Here is a 24,413-nt window from a genome sequence, read left to right on the forward strand (position 1 = left end):
ATTGCGAAGAGCTCCAAGCGGACCTTGATAAATTAGGTGAGTGGGCTAAGAAATGGCAAATGCAGTTCAATGTAGCTAAATGTAAAGTGATGCACATAGAGGCAAAAAATCCAAACTTCACATACAAGCTACAGGGGTCAGTGCTATCATTCACAGACCAGGAAAGGGATTTGGGCATCTTAGTTGATAGTTCCATGGGAATGTCAACTCAATGCATGGCAGCTGTGAAAAAGGCAAACTCTATGCTGGGGATAATTAGGAAAGGAGTTGATCATAAAACTGCAAGGATTGTCATGCCCTTATATAAAGCAGTGGTGCGACCGCACTTGGAGTACTGTGTTCAGTTCTCGTCGCCACATCTCAAAAAGGATATCGAAGAGATAGAAAAAGTGCAGAGAAGGGCAATGAGGATGATTGAAGGATTGGAGCACCTTCCTTATGAGGAGAGGCTGCAGCGTTTGGGACTCTTTAGTTTGGAGAGGAGACGTCTGAGGGGGGACATGATTGAAGTCTATAAAATTATGCATGGGGTAGAAAATGTTGACAGAGAGAAATTTTTCTCTCTTTCTCACAATACTAGAACCAGGGGGCATTCATTGAAAATGCTGGGGGGAAGAATTAGGACTAATAAAAGGAAACACTTCTTTACGCAATGTGTGATTGGTGTTTGGAATATGCTGCCACAGGAGGTGGTGATGGCCACTAACCTGGATAGCTTTAAAAAGGGCTTGGACAGATTTATGGAGGAGAAGTCAATCTATGGCTACCAATCTTGATCCTCCTTGATCTCAGATTGAAAATGCCTTAGCAGACCAGGTCCTCAGGAGCAGCAGCAGCAGCAGAAGGCCATTGCTTTCACATCCTGCATGTGAGCTCCCAAAGGCACCTGGTGGGCCACTGCGAGTAGCAGAATGCTGAACTAGATGGACTCTGGTCTGATCCAGCAGGCTAGTTCTTATGTTCTTATGTTCTTACCAGATGCTCGGAAGCAACAGCAGCAGAAGGCCATTGATTTCACCTCCTGCATGTGAGCTCCCAAAGGCATCTGGTGGGCCACTGCAAGTAGCAGAGTGCTGGACTGGATTGTCTCTGGTCTGATCCAGCAAGCTTGTTCTTATGTTCTTATCTCCTGACAGATGGGTTCCACAATCTCAAAAATAAACATTCGTAGGGGCAGAATGGACTGCAAGGGAAAGGGGATCATAGGAAAGATCAGCGACCATTGGCTCTTTCAGTGGACAGATTACTGGATCCAACTTCTTATTTACAATTGATATTTCAATATTGTACATATTTAACAGTGTGTATCTTTTGGAGTCAGTAATTCTCTGTTCTTCTGTTTTATTCTTCACAGAACTCAACTTAGATGGATTGCGCCAGTGCAGAGCAGAATGCCCACGGCATTGATTCTTCCTTTTTGGATTTTCCTTTAAGGAAGAGGTTCTGCTACAGGCAATCTCTTTCTCCACAACATTTTCCCCTGGGTTATGCAACTCTCCCTCCTGGTTATCATATCTGTTGAGACAGTGTATGGAATTACGGCTGTATTACAGAGGGTCAGAGCTAGCTACTTTCTAGTACCCATGAGACGCCTAAGAAAGGAAACATATAACTGAAATATTTTCAGCATTTTCTCACATTTATGATAATTCCAGTATTAAAATTTGATAATAAATGTGTTTTAGTAGGGGTTGAGCATCTCCCTGCTATACACCTCGTTATACTCATGAAGCCTCTGAACAACAGTAGTCATGGACAAGAAGCTGAACACCTGATCTCCAATGCTTCAACAAACGATACATCTTTTAATTTTACTTCCTTCCCACTTTAGTATTTGGGTTTCTATTCACAGACTAGCTGGGCTCCCCAAGCGCCCTCTACAACTCCACTGGGATGCTGAGATCAATAGCTCAAGACAGATGGCAGAAGCAGTAATCATCTAGGCAGTGGCACAGCTTGATGACATTTTTATGTACACTGCATGCTAAGCCTGTACTGGACAAGTGGTTCTTGTATGTGTTTATGTAGGATGCTGCAAGCAGGCAAATAAAGAACACTTCCTTCAAATAAAGAAGTTCCTCCTGAGCTATGTCTGCTTCAGGACTTGTTAGCAAAACCCATAGCGAGAGCAAAGGAAGAGCGGATTCACATTTTTGCTGCCCTGAGACTTCCATCAATGGAGCTGATAAATACAAGTGACGGAAACAGAGCAGGGTGACAGGCCTAGGAGGAAGTTGTGATAGGGCTATAGCCAGTGGTGGGATTCAAATAATTTAACAACTGGTCGTTTACAAGCACCATTTTAACAATCAGTTCTGCCTAAGTGGTGCGAACCTGCTGAATCCCACCACTGGCTATAGCTAAGCTTACAGTCTCAAGAAGGGTTCCTGACCTCCAGGCACAACATGGATTTCTCTTGGAATTATTATTCATCTCTAGACTACATAAATAGGTTCTCCTGGGCCTGGACAAAACAGCAGCGCCAGAGCCATAAATCTATGGCTTTACATCCCTGCTGGCCTTTCTTCCCTTCGCCGACTTTACCCCCAAATCTCCAGGATTTTCCCAGCTCAAAGCTGGTAACCCAAGGCTTGAGGAGCAGAGAGACAAATAGTTGGGAGGCTTGTGGCTACCAAGATAATAATCTCCTCAAATTTAAAATACAGAATCCCAGAGAGGGCACATTGAGCCATTTAATAATACTATAGAAAACTGGCCCACATACAGTGAACACTGTGGTATGCTGAATTCCATGATTCCTCAGATGAAAAAAACTGCTGAACTATGTAGGATATAAGATATATGGCTGTTTTGACTGGTTGACAAATTCAGATAAACTATGCACCAAATCTTTCAGTGGAATTGTACCTTTGCTGTAGGAATAAAGGGAGCCCTTAATATGGAGCACACACAGGAATCTCCAACAAGCAATTGTTCACACAGAAGCTTCGACAAATTAAATTAATACAGTTTGAATTTTTGGAAACAATCTAATCATATAATTCTAAGAACAGTTCCCTGGGAGCAACCCTTATTGAATAAAAAAAGGCTTACTTCCATGTAGACCTGCTTAGGATTACTTGCTAAGAGTCGGAGCAGATTTTATAAATAATAGAACAGAGTCTCATGGAAGCAACTTCTGTGGAATGACTTTTGCTGCAGTTGTAATATATAGCACTGGTCATTATGTTCTTCTGGATGTTGGCACGAAAAGTGTCAATGACAGCATCAACTATCTTCCCAAAATAGATGTGACGAACTGAGTCCTCTCTACACCAGGCTCCTAGAAATAATGTTATGTTCAGCTCTCTGTATTATGATTGATGCAGGAGTAAGCTATCCTGGGGAGTATACTTCCAACTGTTAAAGTTTGATGTTCAGTTTGAAAGCCAATTCATAAGCTTGATCAACTTCTCGATCATTATTCAGATTCATCTCCATTGGCATAGCTTCAAGCTTCCTTAATTTATTTAAACCATTGTCATATTCCATGAAAAGTATTCTTCACGAAACTTGACAACAAAACAACACAGCATCTAAAAAGTGAAACCAATAGCATAAAACAGCAGCAATAAAAATAAATGATCAACCACCTATCAGACAAAAGTAAAACCAGCTACATGATGCTAGGCAAAAATAAAAGCAGCAGAAATAAACAAGTGGATTTAAATTATAAGAATGTGCAATAGCTGGGAAGAAAATATAAAGCACAGCATGAAATCAAGCAGATAAAACATCGAAACATAAATCATCTAGAAGCCTTGGAGAACTATGTTTTCACTGGGTCAAAAGAATAACCAATTTGGCACCAACACATTTGCCTGGAAGGCATGAATTCGGTCAGTCGGTCTTTATTGGCACAAGTCAAGTACAAAACTTTGAAGACACTGATACACACATACTCTCTCTCCCCCCACACTATATGGATACCCATAGAAGAGGGCTGATATAGAAATCACATACATTAGCACAGAAAACACAATCAAAGAGAACATGGGAGAATCAATACAATTGTTAGTGCAAGAACAAAGGAGGAGAGCTGTAGGAACCACATTAAATCTACCCAGTATAAAAGCACATCAAAACTGTGGAGAACTTAAGTGATAAAAATATGAAGCTAAAGACCCCTGCCTCGGGATAATTCCAAAATTTAATGGTGAACAAGATTTCCTGACTGCAAGGAGATTTTGTATTTCTATATTTAAGAGCTTGCTACTCTGATAATATTAAAAGGATATAAAAAGAAATACCTATTGTATTTATTTTTCCTTCAATTCAACATAGTCAGCTAATAGAAGAATCCTTGGAAAGTATAAGGGTTACATAGCTAGTGGGCAGATGCAGATCTTGGGGGGGACTCGATAGGGTGGGCTCCCCAGCAGGCACTTCTGTGGGTCACATGGGAGGTGCATTTGGCTGGCTTCTTCCACCTCAGGGCATGAAGGCGGCAGGAGCAACGGAGCTTGGCCTGTGTTGGGTGGCCAGCGAGAGAGCGGCCAGCTGGGGCAGGCAGCTGTGTGAGAGGGTAGGTGGGCAGGTGAGTTGCAGAGTCCCCCACTTAAATTGATCTATGACTGCTACTCTGGCCTACCTCCTCCTGCACCATGCCCGGCTGGGCTAGGCAGGATGGGACAGGGGAAGGGCCTGAGGAGCAGCACCTCCAACAGGAAGAGTGAGGTGGGCATGCAGTGCCACTGGGCTCCTCCTCCTAGCTGTGTACAAAGCTGAGCAGCCCAGTCACCCAGCCTGGAAAAAGTTTGTTGGCGACAGGCTGCCAAGTAGTCCCCCCACCCTGAGTCCTTTGTTCTTCTGCCTCCTCTTCCTCTTCCTCATCCTCTTCTGTGTCATGTGTTGTCCCGCACACAGGCTTCATGGGCCCTTTTCTGTCACTTTCCTCTTGCTTGCTTTGTTTGGGCAGTTGTCAAATATAGACCTTAAAGGCCCTTTGCAGTCTTTCGACTGTCGGCTGAGGGCAAACATCATTAGTGTGAGTGGAAGGGGTGTTCGATAAGGTGTATGAGTGGGGGGCAGGGGGTTTGTAGTCTGTGGCTCATCCCAAATTAGGGGGAGCCCTGGTTGGCACCTATCAAGTCTGTCTTAGGGAGGGGTGGCCCATAGCTGATGAGACGAGGAGGGAGATGAAAGGCAATCCTCAGCATAAAGGAAGAGGGACATGATCACCCCGCTTTCCTTTATTTCCCACCTCAGTACAACCAAGGGTCCCAATTCTCTTGCACCAAGGTGGTGTAATTTATCATTTGGATAATGGCTGCAGTCTGAAGCTGGTCTCATCCTCTCCATCCTCTGCTTCCCCTTTGCAGAATAAATGATAGTTACTTTAAAAGTACTACCCCCAGCTATATTCTGTGAGTATACATATGTGTATATATAATATTGGTCATGTTGATATGTGGATACTGATAAGGGTTGTGTGTGTGTGAATAGAACTTCCATGTTTGGAAGCAGTCAACCTCTAAATAAATAAATAGAAGGCAACATCAGGGGATATTTCTTGGCCTCTATACTGTGACATGTTGGTGTTGTTGCTTTGAGGACAACTCCCAGAGGCTCTCTAGAATGAAGAGACTCAGGACTTGTGACCATAACTGTAGGAGGAGTCACAGTTATTGAGGCCTGGCTGAGGCCTGGTTAGTTAGCTGGCTGTTGTATTCCAATAAACACAGTTCTTAACCACTACTATCTCCAGAACCAATCCTTTCTCTCCAATACCCTGTTCGTTGGCCTTCCAGGTGCTGATCTAGTCCCAACAGTGAGAGCTTTTCCCAGAAAAGACTCCTAGGAATTGAATCAAAAACTTTCTTAAGATCAAGAAAGGCAACAAATAGTTTTGACCTGCCTACCTTGCTATATTTTGTTATGAGTAAGGATAATACAGTGGTCCAAGGTGGATTTGCCATGACAAAAGCCAAAGCATTCCGTAAACGTGGTACCACAACTAAAAAGTTATAACCTGCTTGTATGACTTCAGCTAAGACTGTAGTGATTTCTATCAATGCAATCCTTATTTTGGGGATGGTTAGAGACATAGCTGCAACTGGCACACCCATCTTGGAACCATGTTACACAACTGGTTTGCTGTCAGGTACACTACATCCACATTGTTGCTTTCAAATAATTATTAGCACTACACTGGCACATATGGAATAGGAAGGATTTTAATGATGAAGGATTTTGCTAAGGTACTTGAAGTGGAGTTTATAGCATAATGGGTGTGGGATGGTGGTATTTGCCTACTTCAGAATACACCTGTTTTAAATTATTATCCATCCTGAGTCTCTGTGATGTAACAGGGAAAATATAAACTTATAATATATTCACTGAAGTTACAACTACTCACAATTTTATGTTTTCAACTGTCATATTTAACAAAATATGAAAACAGTACATAAAACCAGGTAATTATCATTAGTGAGGAACACTTTATCATCCAAATTGTACTAATTAAAATAAATAAATTCCCTTTCATACCAAATATCTGTTATGTGGTCTTAAGGCAGAGTTTTATCCAAAACAGAAAACACATACCTGTTTTTGATCGTGTTGCAGTGATCTGCTGTTGAAATAACCTGGGCTGAAGAGAATAAATAGGAGGAATATTCTTGTTCTGTATGAATCTTCTTGCTCTCCCTAGTCTCATCCTCATTTTCAAACTAATACAAAGAAGAAAGCCCCTCATCATATAATGAATTTTACAGGTAACAATACCATCACTGAATCATGTAATGCTCGTATAGTATTTGTAATTTATATTAAGCAGATTCATTTTTTATTTAATGTATCATATTAACTTGTCACTCAGGTGATATCACATGCCTTTACCACAGAGATCCAAAATAACAAACAAACATATGGTAATTAATTCAGAGAAACACAACAAAGCTTTCAACAATTGCCTCTGATCACTGGAAGCCCCATGTTACATAGGAATGCAGTTAAAAAACCCCCAGATGTATCAAAGGTATACTGCTCAGAAATTCCCCATATTACATCATCTTTTTTTTTAAAAAAAGGTGATCTGTGTGCTTTCAAAATTATTAGTGATCTTTTCTGACTTTTCCTAAAATACAACACAATATAATATCTAAAGCACAGGAAACTTTTGACAGACTGCTTATACAGGCTATATGTTATAACATTTCTACTTTGCTTGTTTAAACAAATAAATAAATCCCTAAAAACCTTACCTTTCGTTTCCTTTTAGATTTTGGTATCAATTTTTCAGATGGCACGTTAGTCACAGTGCTCTGCTGCATACTGATGTCTTCCTTAACTCCAGTGTTTATTGCCAGTGGCTCCTCGGGTGAGTGCTGTGGAATTCTGGACAAGAGAGTCAAGTCAATTTTGACCCAAAGTGCTTTTATTTCCTCTGTGTCCTTCAGAGGGGACAGGAGTTCATTCCTACCAAAAGGGACCAACGTGTAAAATTGCTCTTCCAGCTCTTTTGCTATATCATTATGTGTCCTGGTATTAACTGAACCACAGCTGCCATTTGCTTTGTTGGCGATACTACTCCCAGAGTCCTTTGATTTCTGGTCACTTCCAACTGAAGCTGAGGCCACAATGTGAGGTTTGTGTAAAAGATATTCCTCTTCTTCAGACTGAGAATCTGAATCTGAGGAAGCTGAAGACTCTGTCTCAATAAATTCCTTTGATTTGGGTGCTGTTTTACCTGACCCCCTGGTCCGTTTCTTTTCACAAGCAGTGATACACCGCAGTTCCTTTCTGTGCTCAATTTTGCTGCTGCAGGGCCTGTTTTTAGGTTCTTCACGAATGGTGTTGTCCAAAAATACTTGACTGAAATCAAGATCATCAGCTGTATGGCTGTTTAAGTTATCACTACCAGACGACTTCTCTGTCCTTTTTCGCTGTTTTTTACAACCTGTCCTTTTCTGAGGACCATCATCAACTGAAATGGTGGCAGCGGTGGCAGCTGGTGATTTCTGCTTTCCTCCCTTATGTCCTGGAGCTTTATTAGCTGTTCTAGGCCTCAGCTCCTCTTTGTTGGGATTCTTGACTTCTTTATCTTGGAGATCTGTTTGACAAATGGCAGGTACATTTTCACAGTCCTGCCCTTTATCTTTTACTTTGTTGTAATACTGAAAGTTCTCCAGTCCATGGTTATCGTTTTGATTCAAAAGAGGTGCTTTGTGAGGATTAACCTTATTTAACCATTTATCCAACTGCCACTTGTTTGATGATGGCTGTTCAGGCTAGAAAACAAGATTTTACAAATTGCTAGCTTACAGAGATTTTATAGGGCTGTTGTTCTCTTTGAGAACTGTAGATATTTTACATGACCACAGAACAAAGGATTTTCTTTTTAAAAAGTATGCCTGCTCAATTATCAAGATACAATGATAGAAAGAAATTCTCCAAAGAACAGCTACTGTGTTGTTGTGGTAATAGAGTCAGATTAGCACACAGGGGAACACAAAATATGTTGTTATTATGAAAAGGAACACAATATACATGAAAAGCTATTCCAGAGAATTCCTGTATGTATACTGGGAATTTTAAGAGCAGTGATCATAACAGGAATTCACAAAGGGTTTCTGTTCAGAGGATCATTTATTGCCAGATCAAGGTGGATCTTTATAAGGAAACACCATAACAATATTCAGTACTATAAAAATAGCATTAAGTTCATCCCTTTTTTTATTCACAGAGAGGTCAATGACATTACTTCCCACTATCATTTCCATAGTTTGATGCAACATCTCTGACAGATACATGATGCTCTACAGTGGGCACACACACATGCAAGATGTCAACAGGCCGCTCAGAAGTAAAATAGAACATTTTCTTTCATTACTCCTGAAACAGTGGAATGAGTGTGCGAGAGAGAGTGTGTGTGTGTTTGTAAGCAAGTCTTGGGCCCTGGTCCTGTTAGACCAGTCAAGTGCCTCACATTTATCTTTTTGCATGGTTCCTTTTTCCTTTATTTTCCCTTCACAACAACCCCACGAATTAGGATAGACTGGGAGAGAGTGACTAACCCAAAGTCGTCTAGTGCAACTTGTGGCTGAGTGGAGATTTGAATCTAGGTCTGTCTGGTCTTAGCCTAATACTATAACGGAAATACCACAACTATACTCATATCAAAAATGAATGACATTTTGTTTACTGACCCAACGGCTACAACACCCTCTGGAAGGCAAAAGCATCTTCCTGACCAAATTAGCACCAATGGCCAATTTAACACTCACAGGTCTTGATCATGCTCCTTAAAAGTGTCTAGAATTTTTTTTTAAGCTTCATGTTTAAAAATCTTACAGCTACACTGTGGTCATGACTATAACCTTTCCCCTAATGGTACAAAAGCTGAAAAGAATGTTTTAATATCATGCTTTAACCCCCCCTCCCATTTTTTCTCATTGTATGAAATGCCACCCTGTGCTTAAAGGCAAATTCACATAAAAACAATTCACCCATCAAGATATCACATAAAACTGCCTTGATCTTTCACACATTGCTTGGATGAATGATCCACAGATTTGGAAATTAACTGTTTTTCCTCCCATGTTTTGCCTGTGGTGAAAGTTACTTACATTCTGTGTTAAAATTCTTTTAAAACTTCTTCTAGCCAAGCATGAAGAACAGACGTCCTTACCTCTGGGTTGGAGTAGCAAGACGATCTGTTGCAGTCACTTTCAGTAGAACTGCTTTCACTATCAGAGTCGGATTCTGAACTGCTCTCAGATTCACTGGAGCTGCTGCTGCTGGAGCCTTTGCCGGAGACTCCCGAGGTCCTGCAACTGGGCTGCTGCACAGTAGGGCTGTCACATCCCATTGAAGCAAGAGAGAGAACACACCACATCAAAACAAAGGACATGTCTAGCTTGTCCTATTTGACAAGCTACTTATTGCAGTAACATACTTAAAGGTCCAACTGGCTAACAATGGTTAAGAATGGGTAGTCCCATCTAAGAGTGGCAGGAGAATCACCCTCTGGAGCAGTGGTTCAACCTGGGGGTTGGGACCCCCTTGGGGGTCGAGCGACCTTTTCACAGGGGTCGCCTAAGACTCTCTGCATCAGTGTTCTCCATCTGTAAAATGGATAAATGTTAGGGTTGGGGGTCACCACAACATGAGGAACTGTATTAAAAGGTCGCAGCATTCGGAAGGTTGAGAACCACTGCTCTGGAGCCAGTGCCCACCCTGCCCGCTTCCTCCCGACCTTTGCCCGCTGGAACACTGGTGCTAGGGGTTCTGGCTGGCGTAAGTGCATAGAGCCCATTGAAGGCCTTCTTGGCAGCAGGGAGGTTTTTTTGATTTTAACCTCCCTGCATTGCTGAGAAGCTGTCCCGGGTTTATGTTGATGGGTAACAGCCAAACAATTCAAGCAGGGACGTAGGTATAGATTTTTGTGGATGGGTAACAGCCAAACAATTTCATCCCAGGTGGATAAAAGGAAATACTTCTTTTGCTTAATGGACCTCTGTAACCATTCTAGGTTCTTGTCTTTCTGCTTAGTTTTTAGCAGAGGTGGAGGAAGAGAAGGTGGTGTCAAGAATGTGAAGCACTAAACATCCCAGTTTCTGACCAGTTTGGCTGCAGGTCATATTGCAATGTGACTATTTTATAACCCTACTCAACCAGTGTGTATTATGAGCCATCTCTTCTGACTTATGGGACCCTATGAATACAAACTGATGACTACGGCTTCCTTAATGGAATTAATTCATTTCATGCTGGGGCTTCCTCTTTTCCTGCTGTGTTCAAATTTTCCTAGCATTACTGTCTTTTCTAGTGAGCCTTGTCTTCTCATAATATGACCGGAGTACAAAAGCTTCAGTTTCGTTGTGTTAGCTTCTGGAGCAGCTTTAATTTGATCCTATACCCATGTATTGGACTTTTGGGCATGTTATCCATGTTATCTGTAAAGCTCTCTTCCAACACCACATTTTAAAAAATCAGCTTTCTTCCTGTCAGCTTTCTTCACTGTCCAGCTTTCACTTCCATATATAATAAGTGGGAATACTAAAATGTGAATGGGGGAGGGTTAGGTAGGGGGAGGGTTAGGGGAGGGGAGAAGGGAAGGGGGGGTGATCATCTGGTCATGGCTTACCCACCCTAGGGGGAAGGGGAGGGAGGGTGGAGGGGCTGTGGCCTGCAGCCACAGGCTCTGGATTGGGCGATAGTTATTTTTGACTTTTACTGCTTGTATTCAGTCATTTGTGAATACCTCAGGTATTTACCAAAAACAGCCTAATGCAGGGGCTGGCAACTGGCAGCCCATGGACAAAAACTAGACAGAAGAGTTGCTCAGTGGTGGTTGCTCCATTTCATTTGAAGCCTAGAAGTAGTAGCTGGCACACCAATTTCCATATCATGTCAACTGTGTTTAGGAGGCTGTAAACTAGCAAAGGAAGAAAATAATGTTTGTATATGTGTGCGCTGAGGAAACTATGAACATTTCCTCGTCCAGATTAACAGAAAATCCTAATATCAGACAATCAGGCAAGGATCAAGCAGGAAAAGCACACACTTTTTTTTCCTTTTCCAGTTGCATGTTTCCTTAGTTCAGCTGCCATGATGCTTGACGGTGAGTTATACGGCAGGTATTGCTCCTGTACTTTGCTGGTAATGTCAGCACACATAATTTTGTTTCCTTTGCCAGTTTACTGCCTTACTACTAAGCACAGTTGACATGTTATGGAAAGCGGTGTGCCAGTCACTACTTCTGTGCCTTGAATAAAATGGGCTTACTACCAGGAAAGCTTTATCAGGATTCCAGCCTAATTTGACTGCTCCCTTGCTCTTTCCAAACAGAGCTTTCTCAGTTAAAAGCACTTTTTAAATATTTGCAGCATATATTGTAAACATCTGTCTTCACTTTAGTCCCACTGTTTTCCTGACTGCCTCTTGAAAAACTTCATTCTTTACCAGGAAAGATGAGGTGATTAGAGAGATATTGCCTTAAAGTAAATGTAGCTGCCTGGTTTACTTGTTATTTTTCCCCTGCCATGAGGGCAATGTACATGCAAGAACCAGACTCATATCAAGTTGAACATTTTTGCTTAAAAGCCACAAGTGAGCAAGCCCTAAAATGACAAAAACATAACAAGTGGATACTCTTAAATGGACAGTGCAACTATTCTTTTCCCCTCTAGTTTTTACCATCTGTGGGATAGTTTTAAATTTACACTGGAATAAATGGACTACAAACAGCTGTTTAGGATTGGAGTCAGCCTATATAAGATGTGGAGTAATTTCTACCAATACCTCTTCTAGCTGCAGACTCCCAGTATGACTCTTAGATCCCAGTTCACAGGGCTCAGGCAGCTGCAGCTGCATCACTTCCAGAGGACTTCCAGGTAGTGCAGGGATGCAGCAAATGCCAGAAACTGCCCAGTCGCCTGAAACCCCCTCACAGCCCAACATGGACATACACTACTCTTTTGTCCAAGGGCTACAGTGGGGGCATTCCCAATTCCAAAGGCTAAGCCAACTAAACTCAGCTCCACCTGTGGGAATGACCCCGGAATGCCCACAGCTATCTCAGCATCCTCTTGGATGCAGCTCTGGACATGGGGCTTTCTTCTGGGTCAGGTGCCCGATTCCCAGCTTTTCCTCCCTGCCAGTGTAATTGCCAACTCTAGGAACCCATTCACCCTTCCTTCCCAGGATTGGATTCCCAATCCCCAAAGAACAGCATTCAGAGAGATCAATGGACTACAGAAGGGGGAGGCAGGAATGTTCTGTTCCATTGACTGAATGATAGAGAAGAACCAACAGTAATGACTTGCTGGAATCCCATATACAATCCATAATATTTTACAATTTTATGCCAAATAAAGGCTAAATGAATGAATATTTTTCAATAAGAACTCAAAATAGCTCATCTTTTGAATATCTGGATCATATTGTCAAGTCTTCTCGATTCTATCAGGCAAAAAATCGTAAACCAAAGTGATTTCATTAGTCAGGAGTCCTTAACTGCAATATGGCAATTATGTTTTAATTTGCAAATACATGGGCATACATATAAGCCTGAGTAATTCTTCAGCAGACAAAATACAGAAATCTTCACATTTATTTTGTATGTGCAGAATCAAAATGTCTTAATATTTACAATTCCCTATTATAGGCTTGACTATTTCAAAGGCATTGACTGGTTAAGTTTTCAGTTGATTTTCTGTGCAACTGAGGGGTGTTCTCTGCAGTGAAGTGCATAATTTGCACTGCTTTTAAACTACTCAGATGAATAAATTTTCACTTGTTCTCTGGGGGGAAATGTTATATAGCTTAATAAACATCGTGGCATTAATGCCTTTATATTTTTTATTATATTTATTATGTTCTATTACTCAGAGGTTTTCTGATGTTACAATCCCAAATCTTTAAATATTTTCATACCCATTCTAAACATACTTACACTTGGAAGTAAATGTGTTTTCAGTTGCTACCTTTCTTGCTGTTGCTAAAGCCTAACTGTACAGATTTTCATGTCTTTTTCCCCACAGCCAATACTTTTTGACAGTGCTTAATATTTATTGGTCTTTTCTGAATTATGAACAGTTTGTTTATACCAAATCCAAATCCAGACCTTTATTAGGCATTAAGTACGGACACTCAATCTGGCATATTACAGACAGAAAACCCCCATCCCATACAAAATGTACCACCGTTTCTGGACTATTAAGTTAATCGCCTAGTCTCTCAATAACATAGGAATACCTTTAAATTCTAGCATTTAAATCTCCTAGAATAAGGATGTGAGATGACGGATGTTTTCTCTGTAGAGAAAATAAGAAATTTGAAAACCTTTCCCATTGTAGTATCATAAATACATTGTTAGAGGAGGAAATGCAGACACTAATTACAATAACATTTGCTTCAGATATTTGTATGGAAAATGCTTGTGCTAATGGTGGCAAAGAGTTGATTAATTTAACCATAAGAGTGGTTAAATAAGACTGATACAGAATAGCTAAACCTCCACTATATCGACCTTTCAAAGAGGTCTTATGTGTGGGTTAAATCAAAGCATCAAAATTATTCAGTTTTATGTCTTCTGCAGCCCATGTCTCTTGCAACAAAATACAATCAAATAATTTTAAATAATCGATAAAATCTGGATCAGAAGATTTGTTTTTTCATCCTGCAATGTTCCAGGACAAGATATGGAGACTCTGGGAAGAGGATGAATCAGGTGGAGTCAATAGTCCATCTGATTCTGCAATTTGATCCAGAGTCTTATTAGTATCAATAAACACACATCCATTTATATGCTCTGGTCCCAGCATTTTAGTTCGATTTGGGTTGTTAGGCAAATCACAATTCAGTTGTTGTATTTATGGAACATGTAACTGTGTCAGCATTTGACCTCATGTTGAATGGATCAGAGATTGTGAGATCCTTAAGTTCTTGGGCCCAAGATTTACCTTCTTTATTATTTTTCACTTCTACATTTAATACTCTATTAGATCAAAAATCCAGATCTAATTTTATTGGTTGAATCACATGTTGCTGTTGATGTTGAGTTAACAAAGATAAAGGATCAAACATATCTGTACTTGTTCTGGAAGGATGCAGGAGCTGCACTTGCTTATATGTAACCTTGCAAGGTGCAAGTTGAGCTGAGATAATTGTTGACAAAGATCCTATAGGGGCATTCTATGTTATTGTTTGTGCAATCTCTAGTAAGAGGAACGGCTGGAGTCTCCTCTGCTTCCTTATGACATTGACAAGGGAATACTAATTTTGGCCCCTGTTCTTTTCCTACTAGGCTTTCTTTGAGCATATCCAATTTCTTTATTATTTCCCGTTGATCCACTTCCTGTAGTTGATTAAAAGATTCTTTTAAATTGGTCTCAATTATTTCATTTTCAGACCAAGAGACCTTCCTCATCTCTTCAACAATTACTGGTTCTACTGCCTGGGCTGTGTCAGCATCCATAGTAGAGACATTCAATGTTAACTGACGGCCCTCTTCTTTTCTTTTGTTTATACGCATTTTATAATTAGAATCTTCATGTCTAGGGAATAAAGGAGTAATATTCAAATTTATAAAGAAATGGGTGGGAAAGACCCTTTTGCGTGCAAGGACTGCTGATTGCTGGAGTAAAAGTCTCAGTATTGCCTCTGACCCAAACATAATTAAAATTCTTTGGGGGTCATAACTGTTGTTAGGTTTGCCAAGTACTTCAGAGATCAACAGGTCGATATCGTTGAACTTCCTTTTCAGTAAGTTGCTGAAGTGTTGCTTGGCAATGCTTAAAGAGTTCCATACTGGGCGAAGACCTCGATAATTAAACACGTTGAGGCATACCTTGTTTATCTCAAGAACCAATTGCTGCATATAAACAGTGCCCTTATTTCTTATTTGTTTGAGTCACAGAAGGTGCTCATAGAATAAGTGGGCATTTAAAGTGTCTTGTGTTTTAGGTTCTTTCTGAGGATTTTGTTTCGGTAACAATGCATCAGTAATAAAGTTGGTAACACAATTCAGTTGAGAGTTAATTTATAAATGGTTTCCACAGTCCTTGCAATGAGATTATAAAGTTTAAGTGTGTTAGTTGTTTCTGGTTTTAAACTGTGAAGAGTTGTTATGCTTTGTACTAAAAGGAGGTAGTTTTTCCAAGTACTTGTCAGCCACTTCCTTTACGAGCAAAGGTTGAGTTTGTTCATTAGGTTTTATCCTGCTAATTGAAGTTGCAAGGACACAGCAGGGGGTCTCCTCCAAATCTCCACTGTCCTGCTGCTCAAACAGGAAAAAACGATTCTCAACAGGTTTTCTGTTTGCAGTCAGTACAATCCAAATGAATGAAACAGCTAAATTTTATATCTAAATCAGCATGTCTCCAGAAAAATTCAAAGATAGAATGGTGATTTTAGTGCAACTTAGGGCAGTTTAAAAATATTTAAAAGCAACTAAAAGACAACTTCAGAGGAGTATTTTGACGTGTATGGGTAGACAAGACAATCCTGTGTCCTGGGTAGGCAGGACAGTCTAGTTGCAGAAAAGTACTATACTGTAATGACAGTGCAGATGTCTTGGTCCAGCCTTAGTCACATAAAACTGCATTGACTTTTGAGATAAAACCCTGTTCCCCAATGAAACTCCTCTCTTAGTACCACCACATCCATTTTCTTACCATAGACTATGCATTGCATCCAATTTTCCACGGGGTTTGAGGCCTTTATATTCTCTTTCTGAATTAGTGTTGATTATAGATTTAACTGGACTGGGAGAATGATGTCACATGACTTGAGCATGACTAGCTTTACCTCATGAGATCTTAAAGTTCCTATTGGGACAGGAGATCAGCTGAGTAGGCTGACATCATTCCCAAACTCTTAAGCCTAGTCTTATGAAACCATCTGTCATTGGTACCCAAGTTCAGCCAATTAGGCTTGCTCAAAGGATCCCTTTCAGGTTGTGCTTTTTTGACACAGAAGAGGACAGCACACATGAGCTGAATCCTACCAGCTTTTCACTGGTGCAGAGAGGAGCTTGCTGCAGTCAGTCTCCCTTTTGTGCCTTGTTCCTGGCATAACCTTTTCAGGGGTCAGAGCAACCATTGGTAAAAGGGCAAGGAGAGGAACAATCCACTTCCCCTGATAGAAAACTGACCTGCACGGTTCATTTTATTTGCCAAGATCATTATCCCTCCACTACATAAAAGGGCTAACAGAAAATGCAGTTCTGTTCTTAAATTAAATGCACATCTCATATCCGTGCAGGCCTCCTCTTCCTTTTCACAGCAAATGCTAAGACAAGGATAGATTATGCCCTTGTGGCAGATAAAGCACAATTCCCATGGCAGCATGGTCTAATTTAAAAACTGGCCTTAATTCTCAATTGCTTTTGCTGAAAGTCAGATGATTAAAATGCCATTTTGCTTGGAAAACATATTCTAAAATATAGTTTGCCAGACTCCTTGTGTGGGGAAAAAAGCTGGTGGTTTTAATTGGTAGAGGGTGGGGAAGAGGGGGAGTTCTAGCAGAAGAATCTCTGTCATACCATGCTGTAATAGTTCAAGGGCCGTGTGTGTCAAACCTGCCATTACAAACACAAAGTCCATCACAAGCATAGGTTCTTCTGGAACCTGAAAAGCTAACAACCTTCTCTTCTAAAGGAAACCTGACAGATGATTGTGTTTGCTGCAACTGTTCCTAGACATTTTATGAAGTCTCATTCTTCTACTTTACATAATAATAGTGCTGGGAACCATGATGAGTCAAAGGTTGGTTAGATTCTTTTCACAATATGTAAAGCTTTTGCTAAAATAGTTAATTTCACACTGCCACTTCTGTTAAGCACAACTAAGAAAGCAGTGCTGCCAAGAAGAGAGCACACAGACGCCACCTATATTTCCAATCGTCCTTAGAGATGCTTAAATACTGTTTCTGCTGACAGGACTACAAGAGCCATCCAATAATGCAAACCTAAGGTAAAGCAGCTTTCTTCCCATAACCAGGTGCACACTGTACAATGCTCACAATCCAATTGCTACAGTATTATGCCAGCTTTAAAAACAAATTCCTGAACATGCCCCTAAAAATAAAATCTTAACACCCTTACAAACAGCCACAAAGGAAATTCAGTTTAATATTTTGAGAGGCCTTTATTGCTTGTAATTGGAAAGAGCAATATAAAAATAACTCCTATCTGCAAAAAAGAAATTGTAAACATTAGAGAAACACTGACAAAAGGAGCTCATGCAAGTAGCACTACTGCCAAAATGAGAAAAAAATTATTATAATTAATAACTGCATTACCAGAGTAAATAGCTCTCTCCAAGGACTTGAGCGCCTGGCCATGTAAGATGAAAGAGTGTTAAAAACCCAGAGCTGCATTAACTTCAGGATAAAGTGATTAGTCAGCAGGCTGACAGCTGTGCTGGGAGGCCTGCTGCCAGATTCCAATGTGTGCTTGCACTGGCTGCCAAGTGTTTGCTTGTCACACCAGATAAATGGAACATCAGCAGTGTTTTATTTGACCTGCTTGCAAGAAAAATAAAGCAGCTCTGACTTTCTCGTTGTGTTTGCTGTTGACCTTGCATCAGCTGAGCATGAGCAGCTAAGACTCATCAGTCTGAGCAAGTTAACTCTTTACAGGCAGGGTCCTGAAGAATGCCTCCCTTTCTCTGGGTTCTCCAGAAAGCAAACAAAAAAACAAACAAAAAACTTCCAATACGCAAAGAAAACAAGACTGTCAGGTGCGGAGGTTCTTGTTTGTTGGGCCTTGCAAGATCCAGTGAACATTCCTATGCATTCCTATGCAGTAAGTCCCACTGGTTTCTGCTTATTCTCTAATTGTAGCCTGGACTTAATTCTGCAGAGCTGGACCAGACTGCAACCAAGCTGAGGACTGCGCCCCAATCCTATACATGCTTATTCAGAAGAAATTCACACTCGGTCCAATGGGGCTTCATTCCAGTAGTGACAGGTGGAACTCCCACAGCATGATTGGGCCACTAATTACAAGTGACATCTGTGAATGTTTTGAAGAAGGGGGCAGCTTGAGAAATGTAGTGTGAGTATAGGGGCAAGTGGCATAATGCCCAGGTGACTGAGTGACACTTCCTTCACTTTTGTGTGTTTTGTGTGCCATCACAATGCCATGTTCCATATTTACCAGCATGGATTTCCTTCTGGAGGAGCAGAAGGTGGTAGCACCTTTAGTGACATTTACAATTACATTTACCAAAAAGTCAACTTCAGCAATCAGGACAGTTTCAGTAAGTCCAAGTCAAGGGCTAAAGAAATCAGCTTCCAGGATGTGATAAAAATAATGTGTGTTAGTAAATCTTGTGACAACTCTGATCTGTTTTGAAAGCTTGAATTTATTTTATGATTTCTTCAAATGCGGAACTACCATTGTCCTTTTTATTTCTGACCATGTTAATAGCCTTCCATGGATATATTGCTGTTCAAACAGATATTTTGCGTCAATTGCATATTGCATAAAAATACTGCAAAAGATGGCTAAAGAGCACATATCATGCTGCAAAGGAAACTAACACAGAAATCTGAAAACAAAATAGGTAGAATGAAAATGGCCATCCTAATCTTCCATGAAATTGAACAAAATAAACAAATGTGCATGTGTCAACCCCGAGCCAAAAGCCACTCTCAGCCCAGGCTGATAAATAGTGATTGAACAAGAGCAAAAACTTGAAATAATTTCAGTTTTAAGTTTTTAAGTTTTAATTTAAAAGCAATAATTTCAGGGCATGAGGGATTGGTGTGAAATAAAAATGAGTATTACCAGAAGAACGAATTAATATTATACATTTTTAAAAACTTCACAGTCTTACTGTCTAAAAGCAAATAAAGGTTTGTTAGGTAACAAAGGTAGAAAATTTAGCACCTTTCAAGAGAACTATGATTAAAATGCAAAATGTTAATGTTGTGTGGAGATCAATAATTCAGTATATAATTAGGATATATGCTAACTGATCAATTTTTCCAACATTCTTAGCTGCCAGACCCATCCAATTCCATGGTGACTGTATTACACTTCTTACAGGCATGTATGATAAATGGAAAACTGGACTGCAGCCTTCAGAATGGGAAGCACAAATAATAGTCACCTAATGAAACTTGTGGTTTCTCCACCTTTCTGGGGAGCCAGTGTTTCATTTGCAAGTTGATTTTTTTTTGCAAAAAACACTTTTCTCAAAAGAAACATAATTTTAATTTCTACCATCTGTGGTGTCCAAGTCCTTTCTGAGGTGTGGAGTGGAGGTATTCCCTGTAACATTGCTATAACAATCTAACCTTAGCCCAAAAATATAAATAGGGAAAGGAGTGCATGCAAACCAGGTAACCACATTGTTGGAATATTGGTGGTGGTGGTGGGGTGAGTGAGAGAAGGGGGAAAGAATACATAAACAATCACAGGGTAGGGAATCCAGTCCAAACCTATTCTGTGGACACACTTTCAGTTTCAGGCCTGCCTCTGTATACATGCTGCACTGCCATATCATTTTAACTATCACACTAATATAGTGTCCAAAGGAGAGAGACTTTGGCAATACCATGAGGTACAGAGTCTGTTGGCTATTTTGCTGGAGAGTGGATAAGGTGACTAGGTAATGACCAGCACTCACCTGGAAAATTAGTCTATCTTCACTGAGGTGACCATCAAGCTCTAAACACTTGCTTAAATTGGTCCCACAAGCAATGCTGGTCCATATTTAAGAAGGTCAAAGGGGCATTCTTAGTGCCATGGAAATAAGGGGATCTCCCCCTCAACATGCAAAGCATACCAACTTTCTGGTGCTTCTTCACCTCTGGGAGCAAGATGGATGCCTCAGTTTGGAGGAAAGGAGACATGCTGATTAAATACCCAGTATGTACAGAAACTTGGCATCCTTTCTGACAGTGGCTGGCTTAATATTTCTGCCCATTCATTTACATTCTTGCATCTGTAATATGCCTGGCCCATGTGACAGCAGAGACAGTATGGTTGTTTATGAATGTGTCTTACACTGAAAAGCATTCCCGTAATGCCAGTTAGGCTTTGATGATGTAATAGTAGATGTATAAAGATGTCTCCAATTCACTATCCGGAATACAAAATCTAATTTCTTTTCGCACTTCAAAATTTTGACTTCATCCTATTACATTCGGTTTTGTCCTCAACTCAGGGATAAAGAATCATGAGCTGTTCTTTGTCTTAATTAGTGCTGGCACACACTGAGTGCTGGCACAACACATCAAAACATCTGTGCAACCAGTGCTGAACAAAGGTCCAGCATCATTTGTGAACAGAAAATGAGACTCTAAGCTTGAATTTCTATATTTGTACTGTTAGAAACTCCAGCTAGGAGTCATCACATGGGGTCTTTAATATAATAATAATAATATTTTATTTATTTATTCTTTGGCTTTATTTGCCGCCCTCCCCTGAAGAGCTCAGGGCAGTGTACAACATACTATAAAACTATAATATAACAGTATTAAAAACCTATAACAATACAGTATGTTTAAAATAAAACCAGAAACCTCAGATGGTGATTAAAACCCTCCCATCCCCCCCTTAGCCCATCGGAGGCCGGGACAATAGAACCACACTCAGCCCGGCTGGCCAAATATGTTCTGGGCCCCCCACAGCAGAATCATCTACTGAAAACAAGGGGCAGAAGCCCTAAATAAATTATTAATCGTTGTACTCTGATTAAATAATACACACCGAAAATAGTTTGTAACTGATCTATTATGGAGGACAATTTTGCAATCTTTTCTAGTTTTCCAATTCTTTTAACATTAGATTTGGGTTATGGGGATACTATTTTAACATATCTTGTAGACAGTTTGCAAAACAGTTAATGAACTTTTTTTCTTATGTTAATGCTTACAGCGATTCACGTAATTGGTACAAAGAGGGCATGTGTTTTTTGGAGAGGGGAGAAGCCCAAGATATAGCAATACAGAGATCAGAAAGGACAAAATATTTTATTAAAACCACAGTAAAAGTATGTCAAACCAGTGGAAAGACTTTAAAGCATCATGAAAACAACAGAAAAAACTGCCCATGCAATCAACAATGTAGAAATGACATTTGTGCTATGGGAAGATTGTGGGGAGTACTAGGCCATTGGGTGCCCAAAATAGGCCCATTGGGTTCAACCCCCTTGGTCTGGATGAGCTTGGGACAAATCACTAGTGCCCCATGCTTGGCTTGCTGTTTGTCATTCTACAGAACAGGCTACCCCTATTGTCTGAAGGGACCCAAGGGTTGGTATGTTAGAACAGGCTCTCTTTGCTGCTGCTGTTTCTTCATCATGAATTCAACCAATGTCTTCAAAGTGCTCAGAACTGCTTCCATGACTGAAGTTCTGCTGAAGAGCTTCTTGCATGACCTGGCAATTATGTCTTCTCTAGCATCTCCTCATGTCAGCAGCTGGCCTCATCTTGCTCCACATGCGTCTCCTCCAACTCCTCATTGTGCCCCCATGTGGACTGCACCTTCAGGTACTCAGTCACCCTGTGCCACCCTGACAAATGCCTGTTCTTGGTCTTGGCATTGGAAATATATGTTACAGATGACAGTTGTGCTAGACTGGGCTCTCCATTCACACCTGAAAGATGTACAGCAGAGAACAGTGATGGTATCAAGTGAGGACAGGTTCTTTAAGACCAGTGTGCATAACCCAAGTCTCTCTTACAGTAACCCACCACACAAGCTGGTCATTTGGTTTAAAAAGAGGAGGGTAGAAGTATTTTGCATCTGTGAAATGTACACTATTCTACCCGATCTTGGTGATATCACCGCTCCTGAGTACCTTTGTGGGTATGCTTTGCTGGACTTGCAGAAGTGAGTTCAACAGCCAGTATTTCCTGCATCCAGGGACCCTGCAAGGACAGAATATGTGATGAATGATGTACATATGCACTGATCATTTCCCCACACATCTGGTTTGATCAGTACAGGAATGGTGAGAATTTTTAATTAACCCAGAGAAGGCAAAGAGGTAAGTGAAATACTCAGGCATTGCTGTCAGGAGATGTTTTATGAAAAGCATGATATGTTCCCTCCACACTTGTAGCAATTTCCACACAGAAACATCCCCTCCAAGTAGTACCTTCCACTCTTAGTTGCAGTACCAGAAAGGAATATCTAGCATCACTTCTCTCTCTCTCTCTCTCTATCTCTCTCTCTCTCTCACACACACACACACACACACACACACACACAAATGCACATTAGTGAGGTGGAGAATGAACGTGCTCCTTCCAGTGTCTCACCCCATCACACTGGTATCACACTGAAAGCCCTCATTTCCCCTTCCTATCCCATTAAAGACAATGATATATCAATGCACAAACTTAAAAATTGATATTAATTATTTTATCAATATTTGGTTTTTGGAAACTTACCATATAGGCTTTCTGTCCCACACACTTGTCTCGTCGTCACCCACCTCGACATCCGTGTTGAGACTGTTCCCAGAAAGCTCTACTGTGTTTTCTGAAAAAGTGCAGCAGTAGTTGTACTAGGTGAAAATATACTCTTAATTTAAAGCAATTTCACTATTACTTTTTATTACTATAAGCAAAAAAGATTCTCACCTGCAGTTCCTTGTGCAAACTAATGAGTAGCCTTGGTGCTTATTGTCACAAGATCAGGAGAGACTATGCCCCGTGAGCCATCTTGCAGTTCCAAGCGAGGCAGGGAGGTATTGCAGAGCAGAATCCACCATTTGGAAATTGAGACTTTCTGCCACCCCCTTTGGCTTAGCATTCACATCATCTCAAAATGTAGAGGAATTCTATGTAGAATGAGCATAATATGAGCAAATTCTCAGATCCACTGTTGTGGGTGACCACCCTCTTATACTACAATGGCTATTCTTTAGTCTTGGTCAGCACTTCATGGCAATACAATTATGCCCATGAGTTGACATCTGCTTCAAGGTCTTCTCAAAGCAGTCTATGTTCTGATGTAAAGAGCATCCTGGATCTTTACTCCATACTGTGAGCAAATCTAGGATCTAATTTTTCCACTAGGAGACTCCAAGCACTCTTATAGCCTTGCTCTGCACAGATATTATTAAATTTGTTATTAGAGAAAGCTGCTCAAAATGACATTTCTCAGGTATATATTGAAGGTGATAAGAACATGACCCAGGGAATGGCCCACAGGGCAAATCTGATGAGGCAGAGTTGGTAGAAGAACTCATATGATTGATTGGCCAAGTGCCATGGCACAATTACATGATACAGATCCTTTTGGCTGGCTGCAGGGGCCTGTCTGTTTGGCTCCTTGCCGTACAACTACATCATGAATATATCAAAATAAGTGCCCTAGCAAGTTAAACCCCCAACAAATACAGTTAAAATTAAGTTGACATCCTTTGTATGGGTGCATTTGCCTACATTGATATATCCATATAAACTGCCTTAGAAACAAATTGGTCTACATGAACTGTCAGGGAAAATGGAAGATGCGTGCCATTTATTTTTTGACCATCTGCAAACACAATCATAGTATGATTTTTGAAAGAGCTATGTGTACTTCATTTGCATCTTTCACATAAAGTTAACCCCCTTGGTCTGGGAAAAAATGCAGAAAGAATATATATATTCTTGGTTAAAAGGAAGTCCCATCAATGCCTTTAGCACTGTAAAGGATTCAATAGTGTTGATGGTGAAGTAACCTTGAGTGCATTCCACAGCCCGGGCGATGGGCCAGGTGCATCGGCGGAGACTTTATCTCTGCGCGGGAGATGAAGCCTCTGTTCCCATGGGAAGCAGGAAGGGGGATGGGAATTTGACTGGTATTTATAACCTGTAGTAGCTTCTGGCGGGAAGTGTCTCATTCCTAAGCCACTTTCTGCGTGTACTTACCCAGAGCTTTCTAAGCATGTCTTAATAAAATGGACTTTTTTTACTCCCAAAGCCTTTTATTTCTAGCTGTCTATGGAATTCCTTAC

The 24,413-nt window shown here is 40.6% G+C and overlaps 1 protein-coding gene and 1 long non-coding RNA gene across 5 annotated transcripts in view; both read right to left on the bottom strand.

Moving 5' to 3' along the window:
* AFF3 (AF4/FMR2 family member 3) overlaps nucleotides 1–24,413 on the bottom strand; it is a 306,895-nt gene that overhangs the window by 36,448 nt on the left and 246,034 nt on the right. For all 4 annotated transcript variants that reach the window (XM_048494122.1, XM_048494123.1, XM_048494121.1 and 1 more), the window contains 3 exons: nucleotides 9,632–9,797; nucleotides 7,206–8,231; nucleotides 6,547–6,671 (listed from right to left, as the gene is read on the bottom strand). In XM_048494122.1, the coding sequence (XP_048350079.1) occupies nucleotides 6,547–6,671; nucleotides 7,206–8,231; nucleotides 9,632–9,797 (1,317 nt within the window). The remainder of the gene's footprint in view (nucleotides 1–6,546; nucleotides 6,672–7,205; nucleotides 8,232–9,631; nucleotides 9,798–24,413) is intronic.
* On the bottom strand, nucleotides 20,844–22,951 carry LOC125431363. Its single transcript, XR_007244299.1, has 3 exons — nucleotides 22,858–22,951; nucleotides 22,263–22,332; nucleotides 20,844–22,058 (listed from the first exon to the last, which is right to left on the bottom strand). It is a non-coding gene; the product is annotated as an uncharacterized LOC125431363 (long non-coding RNA).

The sequence above is a fragment of the Sphaerodactylus townsendi genome, linkage group LG04, assembly GCF_021028975.2.
Source record: "Sphaerodactylus townsendi isolate TG3544 linkage group LG04, MPM_Stown_v2.3, whole genome shotgun sequence".
NCBI lineage: Eukaryota > Metazoa > Chordata > Lepidosauria > Squamata > Sphaerodactylidae > Sphaerodactylus > Sphaerodactylus townsendi.